Source organism: Tamandua tetradactyla, chromosome 12, assembly GCF_023851605.1.
Source record: "Tamandua tetradactyla isolate mTamTet1 chromosome 12, mTamTet1.pri, whole genome shotgun sequence".
NCBI lineage: Eukaryota > Metazoa > Chordata > Mammalia > Pilosa > Myrmecophagidae > Tamandua > Tamandua tetradactyla.
Genome location: NC_135338.1, coordinates 40,463,579 through 40,486,878, shown reverse-complemented (window position 1 = coordinate 40,486,878; position 23,300 = coordinate 40,463,579). Strand labels below are relative to the sequence as shown.

At 36.6% G+C, this 23,300-nt stretch overlaps 1 protein-coding gene across 9 annotated transcripts in view; it reads left to right on the top strand.

Annotated features, from left to right (window-relative positions):
* Positions 1-23,300, top strand: part of CEP128 (centrosomal protein 128) — a 667,241-nt gene that overhangs the window by 6,903 nt on the left and 637,038 nt on the right. For all 9 annotated transcript variants that reach the window (XR_013160385.1, XM_077123220.1, XM_077123226.1 and 6 more), the window contains exons 3-4: positions 19,696-19,854; positions 21,548-21,634. Coding sequence is in view for 8 of the 9 variants with exons in the window: in XM_077123220.1 (XP_076979335.1) it covers positions 19,711-19,854; positions 21,548-21,634 (231 nt within the window). In the remaining variant the exon portion in view is untranslated. The remainder of the gene's footprint in view (positions 1-19,695; positions 19,855-21,547; positions 21,635-23,300) is intronic.

The following is a 23,300-nucleotide window of genomic DNA, read 5'->3' as shown; positions in this document are numbered from 1 at the left end:
AACAATCTGTGATGTTAAGTATTATATATTCAGCATCATTTCAGCTCTTGTTTTTTTTTTTTGAAAGTTAAAGTTCTTAATTAGGGTCCATAGCCGTATAGTCCAGTAATTCAGTTTTTTAATACATTGGTTTTGAATGATATTGAACTGTATTTCAATATAATTGGATTCCTTTCTAGTCTTATGTTGTTGGTTTTTTTAATTATATGTTTCAAAACATTCTTTTAGGAAGTTGGTCATGGGATTTATCAGACTACCCAACAGGTCCATGGTGCACGAAACGTTAAGAACTCCAGTTATAATTTTTATTTTTTAATTTCAGGTTTTAGGAAATAATTTCTGAAAAAAAAGAAAATTTTTTTCTGTCCAAAGAGGTTGGAATTATTCTTAGTATTAGAAAGGATTATTTTAAAGACATCTTAAAATAGCTATAGAAAATTGTGCTTATACTAGATTTACTTATTTAATACTTTATCTTATATTCATTATACAAACCATGCCAGAGATAAGTTCTCTCTAATGTATAAGTACGTAAGGAATACTTCTGCCCTTAAGTATCTTTCTTGGGGGAGAGAGGTCACAATAAAGGAGTGATAAACATGATAGGAAAAATCAGAGGAAACATTCATTGATTGGGCAATGTATTTAGAATTTGCAATATCCTTCTGCATCTAAGAATGCAGTAGAAAGAAAGCATTGGCTTAGAGAAAGAAGATTTGGGTTCAAGTTCTGGTATTTCAACTTTTTAGTAAAGTGATCTTGCTAAATGTTTTCCTTAGTGGCAAAAGTTGTAATTATACCCAATTTATAGTATTTAAATGAAGATCAAATGAGAAAATACTAAAGAAAATGTTTTGTAAACTATAAAACAGTTATGCAAATGGAGGTATACATAGCAATGAGAAATATTCCCTTTTAAAATTTTCTACGTCATTTCACCAGGAAAGTCAAGAGGACTTTTGTTTCCTTTAAAAACCAGGAGGAAGAAAACAAATTTGATTTTTAATATATTTAAGAAATAGTTTTTCTTGTGGAAAACAAATTGTTATGGGAAACAAATAACCTTAACTGCTATTTATCATTGCTTGGAAATTTTTTCTCAAAAATTACTTACTTGTCACTTGTTCTGTCAACTGTGTATGCTTATTCTGTGAATTCTAACTCATAGTTGTCCTTTTTTCTTTAAACATTAGAAGACTCTCACATTTCTTTGCAATCTGAAACCAAGTTGTTTTCATAAGAAGAGGCTTGGAAGGAAACTTCAGGAAATTACCCACCTTTTGAACCAAATCATTTGTCAGTAAACTTTATGTACCAGTTTGCTTTTGCTAACAACCAACCACAAAACCTTCGAGGCATGCAATAAGAAAAGTTTATTGCTTGTGTGATGGGTCAGCTAAGCTGTCTCCTTATCATGACTAGACTTGTCTGGGATCAGCTGGCTGATCTGCTGATATAAGCTGGAAGACCTGGGTAATCATGGGTCCCTCATCTTCCAGTAGACTAGACTGGGCATATCCTTATTGGGATAAAACTCTTATCCCATTTCAAACCCCTGCCTGTGTCATGTCAACTAAAATCCTTTTGAACAAAGCGTATCACATAGCTAAGCCCAGAGAACAGAGGGCTGGGCAAGTCAATTCATCTATGGTGACAGGGCAATTCATATAGGAAGGGGTATAGAATTGAGGCAAAATTACACAGTGTTTTACACTGTTGTTCTGAATTTAATTTCTCATGTACAATTAATTGGAAAACCTTCAGAGCAAGTTGCTTAAAATCAAGCCTCCTTGCTCAGAAGCAACCTTTTTGTGATTTTGTAGTCTGTAAGCATCATTATTATTCTGTCTCATTCAAGTTTTCTCCTAGTCTGCAGAAGAGAACTTATCTCTAGCATTTAACCCTGATTAATTAATTCTTTCCAATTGGACTCCTCTATTTCAGCTGGGCTGGTAAACTTCCTATATCTTGGCTCTTTATCCAAAATAGAGTTGCAAACTCGACTGCTAAGTGAGGCTAGTCAGGTAACACAATGGGAGAAGCAGGACCTTATAGGACTGTGGCAAATAGGAAGGTGCATAAAAAGGGCAGTCACTATTCATATTCATGTTGCTATTGGAGCATTTGTCTCAGTGTTGCCAGATCTTTGGATTTTTCAAGAGAAGCTGAAAAATCAGAATTTTTATGTGAAGTCTCCCTGTTTTCATATTAACATTTGCGATAACACAGCGAGTGTTATTTTAAACACAACACGTTGGTACGGGTTTGGTTTATAGTCCTCCAGCTTGTACCCTCCAGTTTAAACAAAATGGTATCGGAAGCTGGGGATTCTAGCTCCATTTTTGTCTCTGCTGATCTCTTGTCCAGTAGCACTTTGGGCACTTGGCAGAAGCTGTTTGGACTTAATTCTTCTCTGCTATTTTGGGAATATTGTAATGTCTCTACGTGTTGTGGGTGTGTATGTGAGTGCATGTTTGTGTGCTTTTCTTAGCTGTCAGCAAATGTGTCATTCCAGTGGTCAGCTACAAATAATAAATTCATCTCCAGAGTTTGTTAGCATCCATTTCTCTATAAATTTTCTTTTTTTTCTCTTGAGGTTTTGTTTGTTGTTTTTTATCTTAACATCTTTTACTTTTTATATAATTTTGTAAACAGTTTCATTTATCTAAAGTTTTCATCAATGTGTATCATCTAAAATATCTGTGTTTGTGAGACGGGGGGTTATTTAAGAATTTTATTTTCTTTTGAAGTTGCACTGATTTTTTTTTTAACTTTTTATTGTATAATATGACATATAAACAAAGCAAAGAAAGAAAAAAGCAATAACTTTCAGAGCACTCTTCAACACATTACAGGACAGATCCTAGAGTTTGTCATGGGCTACCATACCATCTTTTCAGAGTTTTCCTTCTAACTTCTCTAGAATATAGGACAGAATATAGGAGGCTAGAAGGAATAAATATTTTTTTATCATCGCAATCGACTTTTTTTTTCTTTTTTGTAAATAATAATATATATATATATAAAAGAGCAATAAATTTCAAAGCACAGAACAACAATTAGTTTTAGAATAGATTTCAGAGTTTGGTATGGGTTATAATTCCACAATTTTAGGTATTCACTTCTAGCTGCTCTAAGATATTGTAGACTAAAAGAAATATTAATTTAATGATTCAGCAGTCATATTCGTTTGTTAAACCCTGCCTTCTCTGTATAAGTTTGCCATGACCATTGATCTTTCTATCCCACTCATAAGGGGTATTTGGGCTATGTCCATTCTAACATTTTCATGTTGGAAGGGTCTTTCAATAATATGGGGTAGGGAGATGGAACTAGTTGATGTTCTAGAGAGGCTGGGCCATCTAGGTTTCAGGACTTATCTGGTCCAGGGACCCATCTGGAGGTTGTAGGTTTCTGGAAAGTTACCTATGCATGGAACCTTTGTAGAATCTTATATATTGCCCTAGGTGTTCTTTAGGATTGGCTGGAATGGTTTTGGTTGGGGGTTGGCAAGTTATGATAGGTAGCAATGTCTAACTGAAGCTTGCATAAGAGTGACCTCAAGTCTATTTGAACACTCTTAGCCACTGATACTTTATTAGTTACACTTCTTTTCCCCCTTTTGGTCAGGATGGAATTGTTGATCCCATGGTGCCAGAGCTGGACTCATCCCTGGGAGTCATCTCCTATGCCGCCAGGGAGACTCTCACACCTGGATGTCATTTCCCACATAGGAGGGAGAGCAATAATTTCACTTACAGAGTTAAGCTTAGAGAGAGTGAGGCCACATCTGAGCAACAAAAGACATCCTCCAGAAGTAACTCTTAGGCATACCTATAGGTAGGCTAAGCTTCTCTACTACCCACATAAGCTTCACAAGAGTAAGCCTCAAGATAAAGGGCTTGGCCTATTGATTTAGTGTCCCTAATATTTGACATAGTATCAGGGGATTCCATGACGGTAAAGTTTAGTAGTTCCATACTTTTTCCTCTCATCCCTAAGGGACTTTGCCAATACTTTTTGATTATCTGCTTACTGTACTCAAGGATGTAACCAGACATTACATTAAACTACACAAAATTAAGGGCTCTCATTCTTATTCTGGGCTCCCTGTGTTTCAGTTGTTCAAATGAGTTATCCAGACAGACTGAGTTAGATTATGTGCTACAGAAAATTTAGGTTCCAGACAAAATAAATGGTTCTTCCTTTCATCAAAGAATAGGTACAGTTCTAAAATACAGACAATGTCTTCCTTACCCATGTGTTCTGAATCACCTTCATCCCAACCTGATCGGCTTTGTCCGTATCTCTGAATACCAGGTTATAGATATATAAAACAGCCTCTCAAATCTGGACTAAATGCGTCAGCTCTAAGAGTTTACAATCTAGGCGCCTGTTTTCTTATAAGTGTTTTCTAAAGGAGACCATACAAGTATTACTCTTTCATTTCTGGCTTATTTTACCTCACCAAATGTCCCACAGGTACATTCACATCGTTGCATGCCGCATGACTTCATTCCTTTTTGTAGCAGCACGATACTCGGTCATCTGTAGACACCCATTGTTTGCCTATGTACTTCTCAGTCAGTGCGTCCTTCAGCCACCTGCATTCTTTAGGTGTCGTGTATAATGCCCAAAGTCTACAGTCCATCAGCACTCTCAATTTTAGATAACTTCATTGTTTCCATGAGAAAGATAACCAATAAACACACCCTCACCAAATAGAAAATCTAAACCTCCCCTTAACACTTGTCTCTCCCCCCATTATTTACCCCTGATGTTGCTGTGGTACTGCTGATGTTTTCCTGTTAAATATGGCCCATAGCATGTAATAGCAGATTTCCCCCTTTACTGGACTTAAACATTCTTTGTACATGAATCATACCTTTTAAGTAGTTCTTGCAAGAACTGATGTATATTTCTAGTGTTAATCAGTGGGACATATAGGTCTATATAATCCCTTTCAATCTTATTCACCTTCTATGTGGTAATATTACTTATAGTCTGACTAGAGAACCGCCTTCTCTTCTATTTCCTTACATTTGAGTTCAACCTCATTAGCTAACTGTTTACCCATCTCTAGCTTCTAAGTCCCCTATAGTTGCACTGATTTTTGACAACTGACACATACATAATCATCTGAGGAGCTAATAGTTTTTTCTTCCATGACTGAGGAAGTAGTCATTTTGCATGGATGCCACAGAACATAGCCTCTCCCAGAAAATGTGCCCCCATGTTCCTTGCTTAGTGGGCACTAGCCCACATGATTCTGCCTTTCAGCTCTGAGGTGCTGAACCAGAATGGACTCCTGATGTGTGGGGAGCAAAAATGCTGTTTAGGGGCTGAGCCTGCCAGTTTTCTTTTAGGAAATAGAGGGGTACATACGTGTGGATATATTGTGTATGTGAGTCAAAATGTGGGATGGAAAGAGGGGGAATTTGTTATCTTTGAAGAGTTCAGCTGTTTTCTGTATGGGTTCTATGAAGTCACTTCAGGGTTTAAGTGTTGATCCTGGAGTCAGACTGCCTGGGTTTGAATTCTTCTAGTTCTCTGTCTTCCTAGCTGTGTAAATTTGAGCAAGTAAACTTTCTGAAACTCAGTTTCCTCACTTGTAAAATGGGTTACATTAGTACTTATTCTGTAAGGTTGCTGTTAAGATTAAAGGAGTTAATATTTGTAAAGTGTTTAGAACAGGGTCTGGCGCAGAGTAAAGACCAAATATTATTTATCAAATTATTGCTTATTGTGGCTTCCACCGTGGTGATCACCACTGTATCATTATTATATTTCTTTTTTTTAAGTAGCAAATTCTCCCTTGCTTAAGTTAGCTTATGTGTATTTCTCTTTTGGGGGCTCAGAATCCTGATTTTGACAATGATGACTTCATTTTTACCAGTTCTTTTTGCTTTCAGGATGAGTTACTTGACTCACTGTTGTATTTCTCCCCTCCTCCCCCTCTCTACTGACTTTGGCAAACAACATAGTGTTTAAAAGCTTGCCTGGATTCCTTAGCTGGATTTGAATCTTGGTTCTGCTGCTTATTAAGTTACTTTACTTTTTTAGGTCTTAGTTTTCTTTTCTGTAAAATGGGGATGATGATAATGATAATGTTTTGAGGATTATATGAGAGAATTCAAATACAATACTTAGTATAGAGATTAGTTCATAGGAAAGTCTGAGTCATTGGCATTATTGTTCCGATAAAGTTGAACATAATGTCTTTGTATAAATGTAAGCAAGTAGTACCATATATGTTCCCAAAATAGTATAGGGAGGCAAATTAAAGTAAAAAACAATTCTTTTTTTGTCTTAGATGATTTATGTGTGTGTGTATTTCAAGTTGTAGGGTTTCCTGTTTATTTATAAGGCTGCTTTAAGATTTTGGTTTTCATCCAGGCTCTTCTAGTTGCTTAACTGCTGGGAGCCTCAGTTTCATCTGAAAAAAAAGGGAATACTTCATTCATTCACAAATAAATATTGAATGTTCCAGATTCTATTGTGTAGGGGATAGGAATGGCAAGATGAACAAGACACCAACTCCTCCCTCAGAGAGGCTTCAAATTCTGGCTTGATGGTTGGTTTGAGGATAGAGCTATCGTACATAAATACCTATCACACCTAGATGCCTAACAAATGCTGGTTCTTATTTTTGTAAAACAATATGTGCTTATTTCCAGCTGTGTGCTCCAATTGCTAAATCTACTGTTGTGATGGTTAGGTTCTGGTGTCAACTTGGCCAAATGATTATGCCTAATTGTTCTGGTTAGGCAAGCACTGACCTGATCTTTGCTGCAAGGATATTTTGTGGCTGGTCCATAATCCAGAAGTCTGGTATATTAAATCATCCGTCAGTTGATTATATATGTGGTTGATTACATCTGTGATCAACTAAGGTGTTCCTCCCACAGCAACATAATCCAATCAGTTGAAGGCTTTTAAGGAAGAAGAGAGATTTTCACAGCTTCTTCAGCCAGCAAGCTTTTCCTGTGGAGTTTGTTCAGACCTTTCATCAGAGCCACTAGCTTCATAACCTGCCTAACGGATTTTGGACTCTTCCATTCACCCAGTTGCATGAGACACTTTTATAAATCTCTTATTTACAGATATCTTCTGTTAGTTCACTTTATCTAGAGAACCCTGATTAACATACCACTCTATGTTAAAACCTGTAATAATGATGTACATTTGTTCTAGTTCATGAAAGAACGTACTTTTATTCCCATTCTAATCTTTGTTATTTCCTTCTGCTTGCCTTGGGATTAGTTTGCTATTCTTTCTATAGTTTCTCCAGTTGTTCAGATAGGCCTTTGGTTTAAGCTCTTTCTTCCTTTTTAATATAGGCATTTAGGGCTAAAAATTTCTCTCTCATCACTGCCTTTGCTGCATCCCATGTTTTGATATATCGTGTTCTCATTTTCATTTGTCTCAAGATGTTTATTGATTTCTCATGCAATTTCTTCTTTGATCCACTGATTGTTTAAAAGTATGTTGTTTAACCTCCATGTATTTGTGAATTTTCCAGTTCTCCATTGTTACTGATTTCCAGCTTCATTCCATTATGGTCAGAGAAGATGCAATGTATAATTTCAGTCTTTTGAAATGTATTAAGACTTGTTTTATGCCCCAGTATATGGTCTGTCCTTAAGAATGTTCCATGAGCACTTGAAAAGAATGTTTATCCTGCTGTTTTGGGGTAGAGTGTTCCATATATATCTGTTAGGTCTAGTGCATTTATCATATTATATAGGTTCTCTATTTCTTTACTGATTCTCTGTTTAGATAGTCTGTCTTTTGGACAGAGTGGTATGTTGAAGTCTCTCACTATTATGGTAGAGTCATCTTTTACTTCCTTCAGTTTTGCCAATGTTTGCCTCATGTACTTTGGGGCACCTTGATTAGGTGCATACATAATTATGATCGTTAGTTCTTCTTAGTGGATAGCCCTTTTTATTAGTATATAGTGTCCTTCTTTACCTCTTATAACATTTTTGTATGTCAAGTCTATTACACTAGATTTTGTTTGGATTATTGCTTGTGTGGAATATTTTTTTCTATCCTCTTACTTTCAACCTATTAGTGTCTGCAGTGGTTTGAAGCTGTTGTGTACCCCAGAAAATGCTATATTCTTTTAATCCGTTACTGTGGGTGCAGCCGTATTATAGTAAGGGCATTTTAATTAGGTTATTTCAGTTGAGATGCGACCCACCTCATTCAGAGTAGGTATTGATCCTCTGACTGGAGTCTTTTATAAGAGGACAAAGCACATACAGAATTAAGAGATGACATTAAGAAAAGCTCATAGGGAAAGGCTCTGGAGAAGCTAACAGAGGACCCACAGAAGCTCAGAGAGGAAGCCACTGGAACCAGAAGATGAAAGCAACAAAACTCAGGAGAGAAGGACCAGCTGACTTTGGCCATGTGCCTTCTCATGTGACAAAAGTGTCCTAGATGCTAGCAACCTGTTTTCAGAGCCCAGGTATCATCCTGTTTGAGTTGGACATTTTCACAGACTAAGAACTATAAATTGTAAATTAATCCCCATTGTAAAAGCCAACCCGTATCTGGTATATTGCATTTTGGAAGTGTGAGCAAACCAAAACAGTTTCTTTGGGTCTAAAATGAATCTCTTGTAAATAGCAGATAAATGGATCATATTTTTAAATCCATTCTGCCAATCTGTGATTGGAGAGTTTAATCCAGTAACATTCAAAGTTATTACTGAAAAGGCAGGGAAATGATTGAGAACACGAAGTGTACAAATATATGCATCATGTGTGTCCTGGAAGGAGAAGAGAAGGGAAGAGGACCAGGAAGAATACTCGAAGAAATAACGGCTGAAGGTTTCCCAATCCTTATAAAGACATAACTATGCAAACTCAAGAAGCCCAACATACTCCAAACAGAACAATTCTGAATAGACACACTTCAAGACATATACTAATCAGACTGTCAAATGCTGAAGAGAAAGAGAAAATTCTGAAAGCAGCAGTAGAGAAGCAGTTCAACACATACAAGGGAAGCCAAATAAGACTAAGTGCTGAATTTTCTTCAGACACCATGGAGATGAGAAGGCAGTGGTATGATATGATATATTTAAGATACTGGAAGAGAAAAATTGCCAGCCAAAAATTATTTATCCAGAAAAGCTGTCCTTCAAAAATGAAGAAGAATTTAAAATATTCACAGATAAACAGAAGCTGAAAGAGTTTGTTAAAAAGAGACTGGTCCTATAAGAATTGCTAAAGGGAGTTCTGCCGGCTGAAAAGAAGAGACAGAAGTGAGAGGCCTGGAGGAGGGTACAGAATTGAAGAGTATTAGGGTAACTAAAAGGATTAAAAGTGAGAGAGAAAAAATGGATATGACAAATAAAAACCAAAGGATTATCTTGTCTTAAAGCTGCATAATATTCCATCGTATGTATATGTAATAACATGGATGGACCTAGAGAATATTATGCTGAGTGAGTCCAGCCAAAAACATAAGGACAAATACTGTATGGTCCCACTGATGTGAACGGACATTCGAGAATAAACTTGAAATATGTCATTGGTAACAGAGTCCTGCAGGAGTTAGAAACAGGGTAAGATAATGGGTAATTGAAGCTGAAGGGATACAGACTGTGCAACAGGACTAGATACAAAAACTCAAAAATGGACAGCACAATAATACCTAATTGTAAAGTAATCATGTTAAAACACTGAATGAAGCTGCATCTGAGCTATAGGGTTTTTTTTTTTATTACTATTATTGCTACTTTTATTTCTTTTCTCTATATTAACATTTTATATCTTTTTCTGTTGTGTTGCTAGTTCCTCTAAACCGATGCAAATGTACTAAGAAACGATGATCATGCATCTATGTGATGATGTTAAGAATTACTGAGTGCATATGTAGAATGGTATGATTTCTAAATGTTGTGTTAATTTCTTTTTAAAAAAAAAAAAAAACCAAAGGATTAGATAGTTGAAGTAAGAATTGCCTTTACATTAATAACTTTGAGTGATTTTTATCTTATATGAATTTGTCAAATGTGTTTGAGGAAATAAAGTTACAGGGGAGCAGTGACGTAAAGAAGAAAGATAAAACCAACAGTTGTTTGCATGTGATAGTGTCTACTGGCTTGTTAACCTTTTCACTTGAAGGGTATGACAAAGCACTCAAGTCCCACAGTTATTGAAATAGGTTAAAAAAAGCATTCTAAAATTTGAACTTGGTTAGTGATTAAGCCAAAAATACACCTCTCAACTCCCCTTGTTCCCCCAATTATCAACATCATTACATTGAACATGTTCTTTGAGGACTGCTGAGGTACTTGGAGGCCATAGAAGCAATCACCTACTTAACATGCACTAGTCAACCTTTGTGAAATAGCACCCTGATGCTTGGTGCTTATCTTTTATGGAACAGCTTGCAAATCTGAATTGTTTTAAATTGGCTTCTGAGGAAAAGAGATTTGAGAATCAATAAATTACAGCTCTCATACATACAAATGTGCATCATTATAATGAAGACAGTCCAATGGTTCTCTAGGTCAAATAACAAAAGAGTTGGACTTGCATTTGTAAAGGCTCACTCCCAGTCCTTTTATTACAAGGCTTGAATGCAGTTTTACCTCTGTGTTCATAGTGTTCATGATTCCATATGGACATTTGTTTTAGAGGGATAGATCCTCAGCAGGAGCAAATTGATGAAGGTTCTGTTACTTGCTCTGGTGGTCTTATATCTTCTTTATAAGGTTCATTAAGGCAGAATCTACAATACTTATGCCTTTCAATAGTGATGTGTTGCGAGCAGCTAAGTGAACTGTTCTAAAAGTTGTGTCATCTGCTTTTCAGGCACAGTTTTTTCCTAAGACTCTAGGGACTTTCACCCATGGTCACATATCTTAGACCTCTTTAGAGACTTGGACAGAGCTCCAAGTCTGAAAAGCAGACCATACAAATATTGTTGCTTTGTGAGCAATGGGAAATTATTTTGTACCAGTAGGTGGTAGTAAACTATAGAAGAGTATTTACTGCTTTCTCTCCAATTGAAAGAAACTCCTTTCTCACCTTTAACCAGAATTTAGATGATTCACTTTATTTAAATTGTTCTTTAAGAGAATAATCATTCTTAAAATTTAGCAACTCTTCCTTTTCTTTCACCAAGTGTCATGTTAAAATTTCTTATGATAATGAGAATCCAATGGAACTTAAAAAAATCCCTAAAAATAATAAAGATTTTCCTTGAGCACACATAAATGTTTTCCTCCTAGTCTTTTTTTTATTGTAAAAAATAACATATATACAAAAAAACAATAAATTTCAAAGCACACCAGTTAGTTATAGAACAGATTTCAGAATTTGGTGTGGGTTAAAGTTCCACAATATTAGGTTTTTCTTCTACTTACTCTAAGACATTGGAAACTAAAAGAAATACCAATATAATGATTCAGCAGTCATATTCATTTGTTAAGTCCTACCTTCTCTGTTATAACTCCACCTTCTCCTTTGATCTTTTTCCCAATCTTTTAGGGGTATTTGGGCTATGCCCATTCTAACTTTTTCATGTTGGAAAGGACTGTTGATAATATGGGATAGGGGTATGGAACTAGTTGATATTCTGGAGGGGCTGGCCCCTCTGGGTTTCAGGACTTATCTGGCCAAAGACTTATCAGGATGTATCTAGTACAGATCTACATCTGGAGGTTGTAGGTTTCTAGAAAGTAGTCATAGTGCATGGAACCTTTGTAGAATCTCAGTTAAAGCTCTAGGTGTTCTTTAGGATTGGCAGGAATAGTCTTGGTTGGGGTTTGGCACTCCACGATAAATAGGAATGTGTAGCTGAAGCTTGCGTAAGTGTAGCCTCCAGAGTAGCCTGTCGACTCTATTTAAACTCTCTCAGACACTGATACCTTATTTGTTACAATTCTTTCTCCTCTTTTGATCAGGAAGACATTGTTGATCCCATGGTGCCAGGGCCAGGCTCATCCCTGGAAGTCATATCCCATGATGCCAGAGATACTTTCACCTTTGAATGTTATGTCCCACGTAGGGGGAGGGTAATGATTTGACTTGCAGAGTTGGGCTTAGAGAGAGAGAGAGGCCGCATCTAAGCAACAAAAGAGGTCCTTTGGAAGTAACTCTTATGCATACTATGGGTAGGTTTAGCTTCTCCACTACATAAATAAGCTTCATGAGAGCAAGCCTCAAGATCAAAGTCTTGGCATATTAACTTGGAAGTCCCTAATGTTTGAGACAGTATCAGGGGTTTCCCTGGTGGTTAAAGTTCAATAGTTCCATATGTTTTCTCCTATCCTTCAAGGAACTTTGCTAATACTTTTTAATTATCTGCTTAACAAATTCTGGGATGTATCTGGGCATTACAATAAGCTATATAGAATTACAAGTCTTCATTCCCATTCTGGGCTCCATATGTTTGGGTTAGTAAAATGATCTGTCTATACAGGTTGAGTTAGATTATGTGCTACTGAAAATTTAGGTTTTAGACAAGATAAACCTCTTTTTGCCTTTTGTCTCATAGAGTAGGTTAAGTTGTAAAATACACAGTGTCCTCTTTACCTCTGTATTCTGATTTATCTTAGTCCTGACCTGAGCGGCTTTGTTCTTACCTCTAATTGAAGCCTGATCACTTTTTCAGTTCACTTAACAGTTGCTAATGTGGCAATGGTGAATTTCAGACCTGTAGAACTCCTACATTGAGTCTTAGGTGTTACACAGGTACCCAAAGTTCCAGGGAAATAACAGGATATACATAAGTAGCACAGTCTCTCAAAATCTCAAAATAACCTACAGCTCTGGACTAAATGTAATTGGTATGAGAGTTTATGATTTAGGCCCCAAGCTTCTTATAAGTTTTTTAAGTGAGACCATACAATATTTGTTCTTTTAGTTTTTGGCTTAGTTTGTTAATTAAGGTTCCCAGGTTCATTCACATCATTGCAATGCCGCACAACCTCATTCCTTTCTGTAGGAGCACGATATTTCATCATATGTACACACCATAGTTAGCTATTCCACTTCTCAGTCAGTGTATTTTCAGCCACCTCCATCCATTGGACATCATGTATAATGTCCAAAGTGAACAGTCCATTTCTCACATTATCCTTAGTGGTATAATCAGCAGCATTGTCACTTTTAGACAATTTTCATTGCTTCCAAGAAAAAAATAACCAATAAACACACTGTCACCAAATAGAAAATCCAAACCTCCTTTTAACTCTTGTCCCCCCCCACTGCCACCAATTATTTACCCCTGGTATTGCTGTGTACTGTTAATGTCTTTCTGTTAAACATAGTGCATAGCATACAATAGTAGTTTTCCTTCTATACTCTGATATTATAAACTATTTGTACAAGATTCATACCTTTGAAGTAGTTCATACAAGAACTTATTTATATTTTTAGTATTAGTGGGATTAGTCTTTTTTTTTTTAAAGAAGACAAAATTTATTAGGAACATATGTGAGAGGACATGTGGGTTCTCTTGCAAAGACAGGTGAGAAAGGTGAGAGCTTGGGAATGTGGAGCCATTTGCTTTTTTTTTTTAAACTTTTTTCATTGTAAAATATAGCATGTATATAAAGCAAAGAAAGAAAAAAGGCAATAATTTTCAAAGCACACATCAATAAGCAGTTACAGAGCAGTTCCTAGAGTTTGTCCTGGGCTCCCATTCCATCATCTAATTTTTCATTCTAGCTGTTCCAAAACACTGGAGGCTAGAAGGAATATTAATATAGTGATTCAGCAGCCACACTCATTTGTTAAATTACATTTCCTCTGTTATACCTCCTCCCTCTCCTTTAATCCCTCTCCCACCCTATAGGGATCCTTGGGGAATGCCCATTCTGACTCTTTCATGCTAAGAAGGATGTCCACACTGAAGGACAGGGGGATGCAATCAATGGATAATCCTGGAGAGGCTGATCCATCTGGGTTTCAGGATTTATCTGACCTAGGAACCCTTTGAGAAATAAATGTTCCAGAAAGGCAAACCTAAGCCATGAAACTCTTTAGAGTCTCAGTTTGAGACCCAGGTGCTCGTGAGAGACAACAGGAATGATGTTGATTGGGGTTTAGCAACATATGACCATTAGGACTATTAACTTTCTGTTAACTATTGGCCATACCATTCATTTTTTAGATATCCCCTATATCCCTCTACCATTGACTCCTTGTCCATTATTGGACCATTAAAATAATTCATGTGAGAACTTACTTATAATAAATTTAATCATTGGGATACATGGTACTATATATCCCCTTTCAGTCATATTCACCTTCAATATGACAAAGTTACTTATAAACCCACTAATTAGTTATCACTTCTAGCCATTATCTTGCATTTAGATTCAACCTCTTTGGATAGCCTTTTCTTTGTCTCTAGCTTCTGTGTATCTCTACGTCTGCTATATTCTACAGTGTAACCTCTGAGTTTACCTTTGCTAGAGTCTTAATGGAATAATACACTATCTGTCCTTTTGTGTCTGTCTTATTTCACTTAGCATTATGTCCTCAAGGTTCATCCATGTTGTCATATGTTTCGGGACATCATTTTGTCTTACTGCCCGTCGTATCTATATACCACATTTTGTTTATCCACTCATCTGCAGATGGGCACTTGGACTGTATCCATCTTTTGTCAATTGTGAGTAGTGCCACTATGAATGTTGGTGTGCAAATGTCTATTGCACATGAACATGTCTGTGTCACTGCCCTCAGCTCTTCTGGGTCTATACCAAGTATTGATATTGCTGGGCCTTAGAGCAACTCAATATTTGATTTTCTGAGGAATCACCAAACTGTCTTACATAGCAGCTGCACCATTATACATTCTCACCAGTAGTGAATAAGTGTCCCAGTTTCTCCATATCCTTTCAAACATTTGTAGTTTCCTGTTTATTTAATAGCAGCTGTTCTTATAGGTGTGAGGAGGTATCTCATTGTCATCTTAATTTGCATCTCCCTTATAGTGAAGATGAATAGCTCTTTATGTGCTTTTTAGCTATCTGTATTTTCTCTTCATAAAAGTTTCTGTTCATATCATTTGCCCATTTTATAGTTAGGTTATTTATTGTTTTGTTATTGAGCTGTATATTTCTTTATGTACACAGGATATCAAGCCTTTATCCAATGTGCGGTTTCCAAATATTTTCTCCCGTTGAGTTGGCTGCCACTTCATCTTTTCAACAAAGTCCTGAGGTAGCACAACTCTTCCTGGGCAAAGAGGTAGAAGGGCCACCCTCTGCCTTTGGGCAAACTTACCATCTCCAAGTACTTGGGTGGGTCTGCTCTCCTGGCCCAAGGTTTCTTGGCTTCAGACCTTAGCCTCCATGATTTTGTCTCTGAAGTTATTTTTCTTTCAATTTGTCTTTTATAGTCCAGACTGGCAATTTTTCCATTTATACAGATCTCACAACAGTCTTGTTTGTTTTCTATGAAGAACACTAGGATCATGCCCATCAGACAAAAGGACTTTCCACAAATCCTTCCTAGATAACTCCATCTCCAATCCTGACTTTTTCTGAAATGACTGATTAGTTCCATGTTTTGTTAAGTCCTCACGTGGGACACTCTTCTCTGGGGTCTCCCTTTCTGGAAGCTCAGAATTTTCCAGCACATCAGTTTCTGGTTTCTTTGTACCCAAGAGTTCAGTTCTCAACTTATCTCTTTCCTGTCACATTTTGCTATAAGCTGCAAGGAGATAGGCTGCACCTATCCACATTTAATTTGGAAATCTCTTCTGCTAAATATTCACGTTTGTGGCTTTTAAAAATTTGCCTTTCATCTAAAACCAGCAGTCAATTTTGTCAGATTCTTTGCCAACTTTAAAGGATTGCCTGCGTCACAGCCTGCCCTATAGATTTTGGACTCTGCATTCCCGCGGTCGCATGAGGCACTTTTATAAATTTTATATTTGCGAGTGTTCTCTGTTGATTCTGTTTCTCTAGAGAACCCTAACTAATACATCTTGGTACCAGGAGTTGTTCTTAAGAAACAGAATCTTAAAAATGGGTTTTTATGAATGGTTTTCTACTCTGACTGGACTCCAAGGCACTAAGGACTCTGATTCCCATAATCAGAATGACACTCCCAATTCATGGAGTGAGTTGGCAAAAGTGATAGTCAAAATACCACCATTCGATTCTCCTAATGCTTTGCTTGTATGAAGCCAGGCTCTGGGGGATAATGTTTTTGACACCTTTACAGAGTTTTGTAGAAATAAGAGGTATAGAGAGAGATGTTGGTTGGTTGTTGTTAGATACACTGGCTACATTAGGAAGTGAAAGGGATGGGGTTAAGGCTTCAAACAAGAAGCTTATGCCCCGTCTGACAGATGTAGGCATTTCTATGAGTATCCTTGTTCTATTTTGCCAGCTGCTGGAATGCAACACACCAGAGACGGATTGGCTTTTAATAAAAGGGGATTTATTTTGTTAGTTCTTCAGAGGAAAGGCAGTTAACTTTCCACTGAGGTTCTTTCTTACGTGGAAGGCACAGGATGGTCTCTGCTGGCCTTCTCTCCAGGCCCCTGGGTTCCAAAAACTTTCCCCAGGGTGACTTCTTTCTGTGTCTCCAAAGGCCTGGGCTGAGCTGCAAGTGCTGAGATGAGGAATGCCAAGCTACTAGGCTGTGCTACGTTGCGCTCTCTCATTTAAGCACCAGCCAATTAAGTCAAACATCACTCATTGCAGCAGACACGCCTCCTAGCCGACTGCAGATGTAATTAGCAACAGATGAGGTTCACGTACCATTGGTTTATGTCGCAGCAACTAAACTAGGTATGCTCACCTGGCCAAATTGACAACTGAATCTAACTAACACATGTCCACCCCTTGTCAGCTTGGCAACGTCAAGCATCACCTTAAACAGGTGCAAAAAATTCTCTTCTTGCTGTGGACCTGTGAATCTCAAAACAAGTTATCTGATGCCAATATGCAAAGGAGGATAAACATAGGATCCATAGGGAGAAACTGGAAGGAAAACCTGCAGGCAAACACCATTGGATTTCAAAGTCTGAAAGTCATTTATCCTTCGGCTTTAGAAAGTGGCAATCCCACCCTTTCCGAGGGCCTATGCAGTGGCCCGCCTCTTTCCAAATCAACCTTGGGGAACATCGAGGAGACCACCTCTCAGCTCCACTCTCTCCAGGCATCAGGGCCACCCCTGGGCTCTCTGCCATTTCTGGGGCACACGCTCAATCCCTCCATGTGGTGGCAGCCAGGCTCTCCCAGTCCCCCAAGGAGTGTGCTCTACCTTCTTCAAGGCCTGATGCTGCACAACTCTTCCATTGCAAAAAGCTGAGAGGCTCATCCTCACCCTTCAGGGTAAACTCACCCTCTCCATGTATATGGGTGGGTCCACTCTCCTGGCGAAGGTTTCTTGGCTTCAGACCCGAGCTTTCATGGTCCTCACTCTGCAAACTCCAATCTCTCCCTTTTGTGTCCTCCTTTGTCAAGATTGGTAGTGGTTCCATTTACACCAACAGTCTCTTCAAACACTCCAGGACTTCTTCATCAGTCTCTTCACAGTTCCTCCAAAGTCTTCCCCTTAGCCATCCAAAACACTGTTCCAACAGATCTGGTATTTGCAAACCGCAGCGGCACCCCACTCTCCGGTACCAAATCTGTTCTAGTTTGCCAGCTGCCGGAATGCAACACACTAGAGACGGATTGGCTTTTAATAAAAGGGGATTTATTTTGTTAGTTCTTCAGAGGAAAGGCAGTTAACTTTCAATTGAGGGTCTTTCTTACACGGGAAGGCACAGAGTGATATCTGCTGGCCATCTTTCCAGGCCTCTGGGTTCCAACAATTTTCCCTGGGGTGATTCCTTTCTGTATATCCAAAGGCCTGGGTTGAGCTGCAAGTGCTGAGATGAGGTATGCTGAGCTGCTTGGGCTGTGCTACACTGAGCTCTCATTTAAGCATTCAGCCTTATCAAACATCATTCATCGCACCAGGCATGCTTCCTAGCCGATTGCAGATGTAATTAGTGACAGATGAGCTTTACATGCCACTGGCTCATGTCCACAGCAAAAGAATTAGGCACCTTCACCTGGTCAAGTTAACGCCTGAACCTAACTCCCATACCATGTAAAGAGGTGATTTCCTGTGTTTAAAAGGTGAAATTTACATTTAAGATTTCTTTCCTTCTTAACTTGATTCTTTTGGGCTTGAATAGTTGTGAGCCAGGAAAAGCAAAACTACCAACTGTTTCAACCTTAGTTTCTTGTTCATGTTTATTGGTGGGAAGGAGCTACTTGGTGGACACTATATATTTATATTTCTTGACAGGGAGAAGGGAGGCAAAACCAGAGAAGATGAGTATGGAAGGAAGTTGAGAGGCCTGGGCAGAAGAGAGGCATGAGTGCTTGATTGGCTGTTATTCTCTTACATTGTCTCAGCTAGTGTGAAGAAGTTGGATATTCCATTGATTCTTTTGCTGTTGCAGTAAGGACTGATTGTACTTCACTTTGAAAGACCTAAACTTATAGCAGAGGTCCTTTCTTACTATTTATTTAGTTTTATCTTTATCCAGTATTTAAAAAAGAACATTGCTTTTATTAAATGCCACAGGATCTCTACATTTAGTAAATCCCCTTTCTTTTTCTTTAGATTTATGCTCATGTACTTGCCAAATGCATTCAGAATAGAGGTCCAAAAATCTAGAATATCCTGTAGTCTAAGAAAGATTTCATCACACTATATTTAATAAGCCAGAAAAAAAATGTCTTCTAGATTTTAGGAAACTTGTAACAATTAATGTAAAAAAAGTTGCATTAATTTTCTTTTAAGCAGAAAATAAGAATACTGGAAAACTCAATAAACTTTCACTTTTGATCAATTGAGTTTTCTCAGATGCTTCTTTGTTCTAAATATGTCTAGTTTCTTTAGCTTCTATAAAGGTTTCTGAAACTTTTGATATGGTCTCGAATGAATTAACTATTTTAAATTTAAGTGGGGAGTTGAGGTAGGACTTGGAGGAAAGATGTGTAGAGAATTTTCTATTGATGAGATTATACTCAATATGTTTGTTTTTCTATTTTGGTGAAGATGTTGAGCATGCCATCTTATCATACATTCCCTGTAGTAGAATTTGTACTACCTCTGAACAGCATTTTAAAAATTGTATTATGTTTTAAGTTAGGGTCCATGAGAGTGTTCACTGAATGCTGAATGGGATTCTTTTCTTGTAGGTCATTCTGCCTGTCATATTTTATGTTTAATGATATATTTGTTCTTACAGTTTAGAAGGATGGACATCAGATTAATATTAAGAGACTGGCAGTTTCTAGGTTTAAGAGAATATCTGTGTTTTTCTTATCTGTAGAGATAACAATATGTCTGTTCAATCTACCTTAGTGTTGTTGGTAAGATTAAATGAAACATTGTGTGTGAAAGTGCTTTTAAAGTTTGTAAACATTGCACAAAACTAAGGGATTATTATTTGGAATTGCGAACATGATGAAAATTATTTCTGAGGAATTGCTGTATTAAAGCATAAAAAGCAAAGGAGGGAGAAATACATGGGAAGTGAGTTCTTGTGTTTTCAAGCTATGTGTATATGTAGAAATTACAATATGCCAAAGGATTGATGCAGTAAATATTTGAAAGGATCAAAAGTAAACAATTAATTCATATCTTACTTCCATGTTCCTTACTATTTGACTGATCTTGGCCTGGATTTATTTTTAAGGATTTATGTACATCAATGGCAGAATCTTCCAGTGATTCAGACAACCGCTATCGTGACCATTTGAGTCAATGGGCTACCAGGTCAACTCACAGGGGAACTCAAAACCGTACTACTGCAGACGTCACCAGAAAGGTCAACACTATAACAAGTACTTTACAGGTTAGTTTAACAGTGGTTGTATTTAATAGATTTTAAATAGTTTGAACTGAGTAATAGTATCAGTCATGTAGAAATTTTCTATTGTTGCTGTAACAAATTATCACAAAGCTAGTGGCTTAACATAAGACAAATTTATTACCTTACGGTTCTGTAGGCCAGAAATTGAATATGGGCCTCATGGGCTAAAATTAAGTTGTCAGTAGGGCTACATTCCTTCCTGGAGGCTCTAGGGAAAAAGCTGTTCCCTTGCCTTTTCTACCTTCTGGAAGCTGCCCACATTTCTTGTCTTGTGATCCCCTTCCTCCATCTTCAAAGGCATCAGTGATGAGTTCAGTTATTCTTACATCACATTACTTTGACTCCTCTTCTACCTCCCTCTTCTATTTTTAAGGATCCTTGTGATTACATTGGGCCCATTCAGATAATTCAGGAGAACCTCCCAAGCTCAAGGTCTTTAATTTAATCACATCTATAATTGCACTTGTCATGTAAGGTAACATAGTCACAGATTCTGGGGATTAGGAACTGGACATGTTTGGGGGGACAATTATTCTGCCTGCTACAGTAAATAAAGATATTTGAAATATATGGTAGGTTTTGGAAAACATTTGGTGATAAGATGTTTTAAAATTAAGTGTTGTGGAAGTTACCCACAGTAGTTTAGCTTTTGTGGCCATGTGCCTACAGAGAAGTTGCTTGTGTTTTGAGGAGATTGGATATTTATGAATGAATAATTTAGAGATATCATTTTGATTTGAAAGGCTAAACTTTGACAGTGTTAGGAAATTTGAGTGTCAGCAGGTTATATCCTTCTGTAGAAAAGGTTTAGGAAAAGAGGTGGGGGAAAGGGTGGCAGGGTCACACTGCAAAAAAGAAAACCAAGAAATAGTTTTTTATTTCTACCCAAATTAAGCCCTTACTTTTGCCTTTGCCTGGATAGGCATGGGTTTGGCTTGTAACACTTTGTGTTATTATGCTTAGATAAGAAGAGGCTATTTTCTGGGAAAGAAGCAATAATTTGATTAAAAAAACAAATTTAAAAAAAAATTTGTTTAAATAAACATGAGAATTTTTGTAGCATGCATCCTTGTACTTCCCCACCAATGAGATACATTAAAAAATATTTATTTTTTTTGAAAGAAATAGCTCCATAATCTTGTAGGTTAAGTCTAGCATATTATAAGTGGAGACCATTTTGTTATGATTGGAATTAATTTTTGATGATGGTTAAAGGGTAAAGGCTACTTTTATCCCCTATTCTAATCAACTTCTGAGGTGAAATAATATTTGAAATAGCGTTGATGCTAATGATTTATTTCTCTTGTACACAATCTACTGCATTGTAGATTTCAGGATTCCTTTTCTATGAAGAGGATGTGAATTAGGTGAGATGCCTAATTTATAATGAACATTCTTTTTCAATTTATGGTTTTGTTGCTGACTTATTATTGAACCTTGGATAAGGACTTAAATTATGTGCTTCAAATTTCACATGAGTAAAATGCAGATGAATTTGAATTTCTCTCTTAGTGGTATTAATAAGATTTGATATTTATAAGGTGCATTGATAACCAATTTAACTATGATATAAATATACCTTTATAAATTGTTGACTTGGCTGCTTAACATACTACTGAGGTTGATTGGGAAAAACAGTGTGGTACAATTAATAAAATCAATTTTCTTTCTTAAGGATACCAGTCGGAACTTACGACAAGTGGACCAGATGCTTGGACAATATCGAGAATATAGTAATGGACAGGCGGGTGCTATAGAACATGTGAGAATGTTTACATATGTTTATATTTTGTCTTATCATCTTTTTTGAAAATGTAGTCGTTGGAAAGTGGGGATGTGCAATAAAGGAGTTAGCTATTGAGAACAGCTTTAATTTTTAAATGGTTTTACTGTTTTGCAGTTTAAATTTAGGTTAGCTTGTCAGATGAACAGCTAACTAGTTTATGTAGATTAGATTCTATTGAATTTTAAAGCTTCAAGCCAGAGAAGAAAGGATTCAGATTATGTGAAATGAGCCATGCTAAACCTGGGCCAGAATACCATCTTGATGGGGAGTTAAGAATTTTAATGGTAGTTTATTTTAAAATAATACCATCTCATTGTTCAAAAACGAAATCTTCTCTTACAGTCTCTCTTAGTCCCATTCTATAGAATTTACAATATGGAGAGTGTCCTGTGTATTTTTCTAGACATTTTCATTCATCTGCCACCATGTATGTGATTTTCTGTGTATGTGTGTATACCTTTTAAAAAATGGAATCATATAAAATATGTTTTGCAACTTTTTTCATTTAATATTATATCTTATGTCACTTTCCATATGACTTTGTATAGTTCTGTTTCATTCTTTTGAGCAGGTTGTATGATATTCCATAGTATGGATATATCCAGTAATTTTTTTCTATTATAAATAATGCAGCCGCATCTATTATTTTACACATATTTTTGTGTAACTATATAGGAATTCTTGAAGTGGAATTGCTGGGTTAAAAGGTATGACACTTAGAAATGTGATAGATGTTTCAAAATTGCCCTTTCAAAATCATACCAATTTATACTTACTTCACATGGAGATGTGAGAAGGAAATGACCATTCTTTAAATTAACTTTTGCCAATTCTAGCTCTATATTTTCCTTTCTTTGGATTTGCTGACTTACCTTCTGTAAACTCTTGGAAAACTAATTAAATTTATTCTTCCATGTTTCTAATGATAAGCTTGTATTGTAATAAGATTAATATTAAATTTTGTATTGTAATGATTGTTATATATATATATATATGAAAGCTCCCAAGCTGTAATTTTCTTTGTGCAAAGCAAAAGTACAGTCATCATTATTCACTTGTAATTGAAAGCTGATTGCTTTAGCACTGGGAAGCATATCTTTTCTCAAAAGGACTTTTACTACTTTCATTTAGAAAATAAACTTGGACATTCTTGCACTTATGTAATTTTTATTGATTTTTAGTATATTTGACAAATAGAACCTTAGACTTTAAGTATTTAGGTAGCTCGTGCAATGTTTTAGGTGTAATTACCTTAATAATAGGAGTTCATTCTTTGCTTTTAGTTTATTGGTGAAAAATTGAACACGTTAACTAGTAGCACAGAACAATCTTTATCATGTTGAATCATAGATGCTTATAGTAGCAAATTTTCCTTGAATTGGGCAATTGGGAAATGAAATTATGTGTTAGAGAAACTTCTGTACAGATGAGCAATTAAAACACAAAATCTTTTCTGTACTGGTAAGCCTAGAATTGAATAATATTGAACTCTCCAGGGAAATGGTTTTATTCATGGGAGGTAAATAAACTTAACAGGTATTTAATTTCCATCTGAATTGAAGTATATTTAATCAAAGCCATTCATAAGAAATAAGACACAGGAGAGCAAGATTGTTTTTTGCTTCAGGCTCTTTCTTAGTCT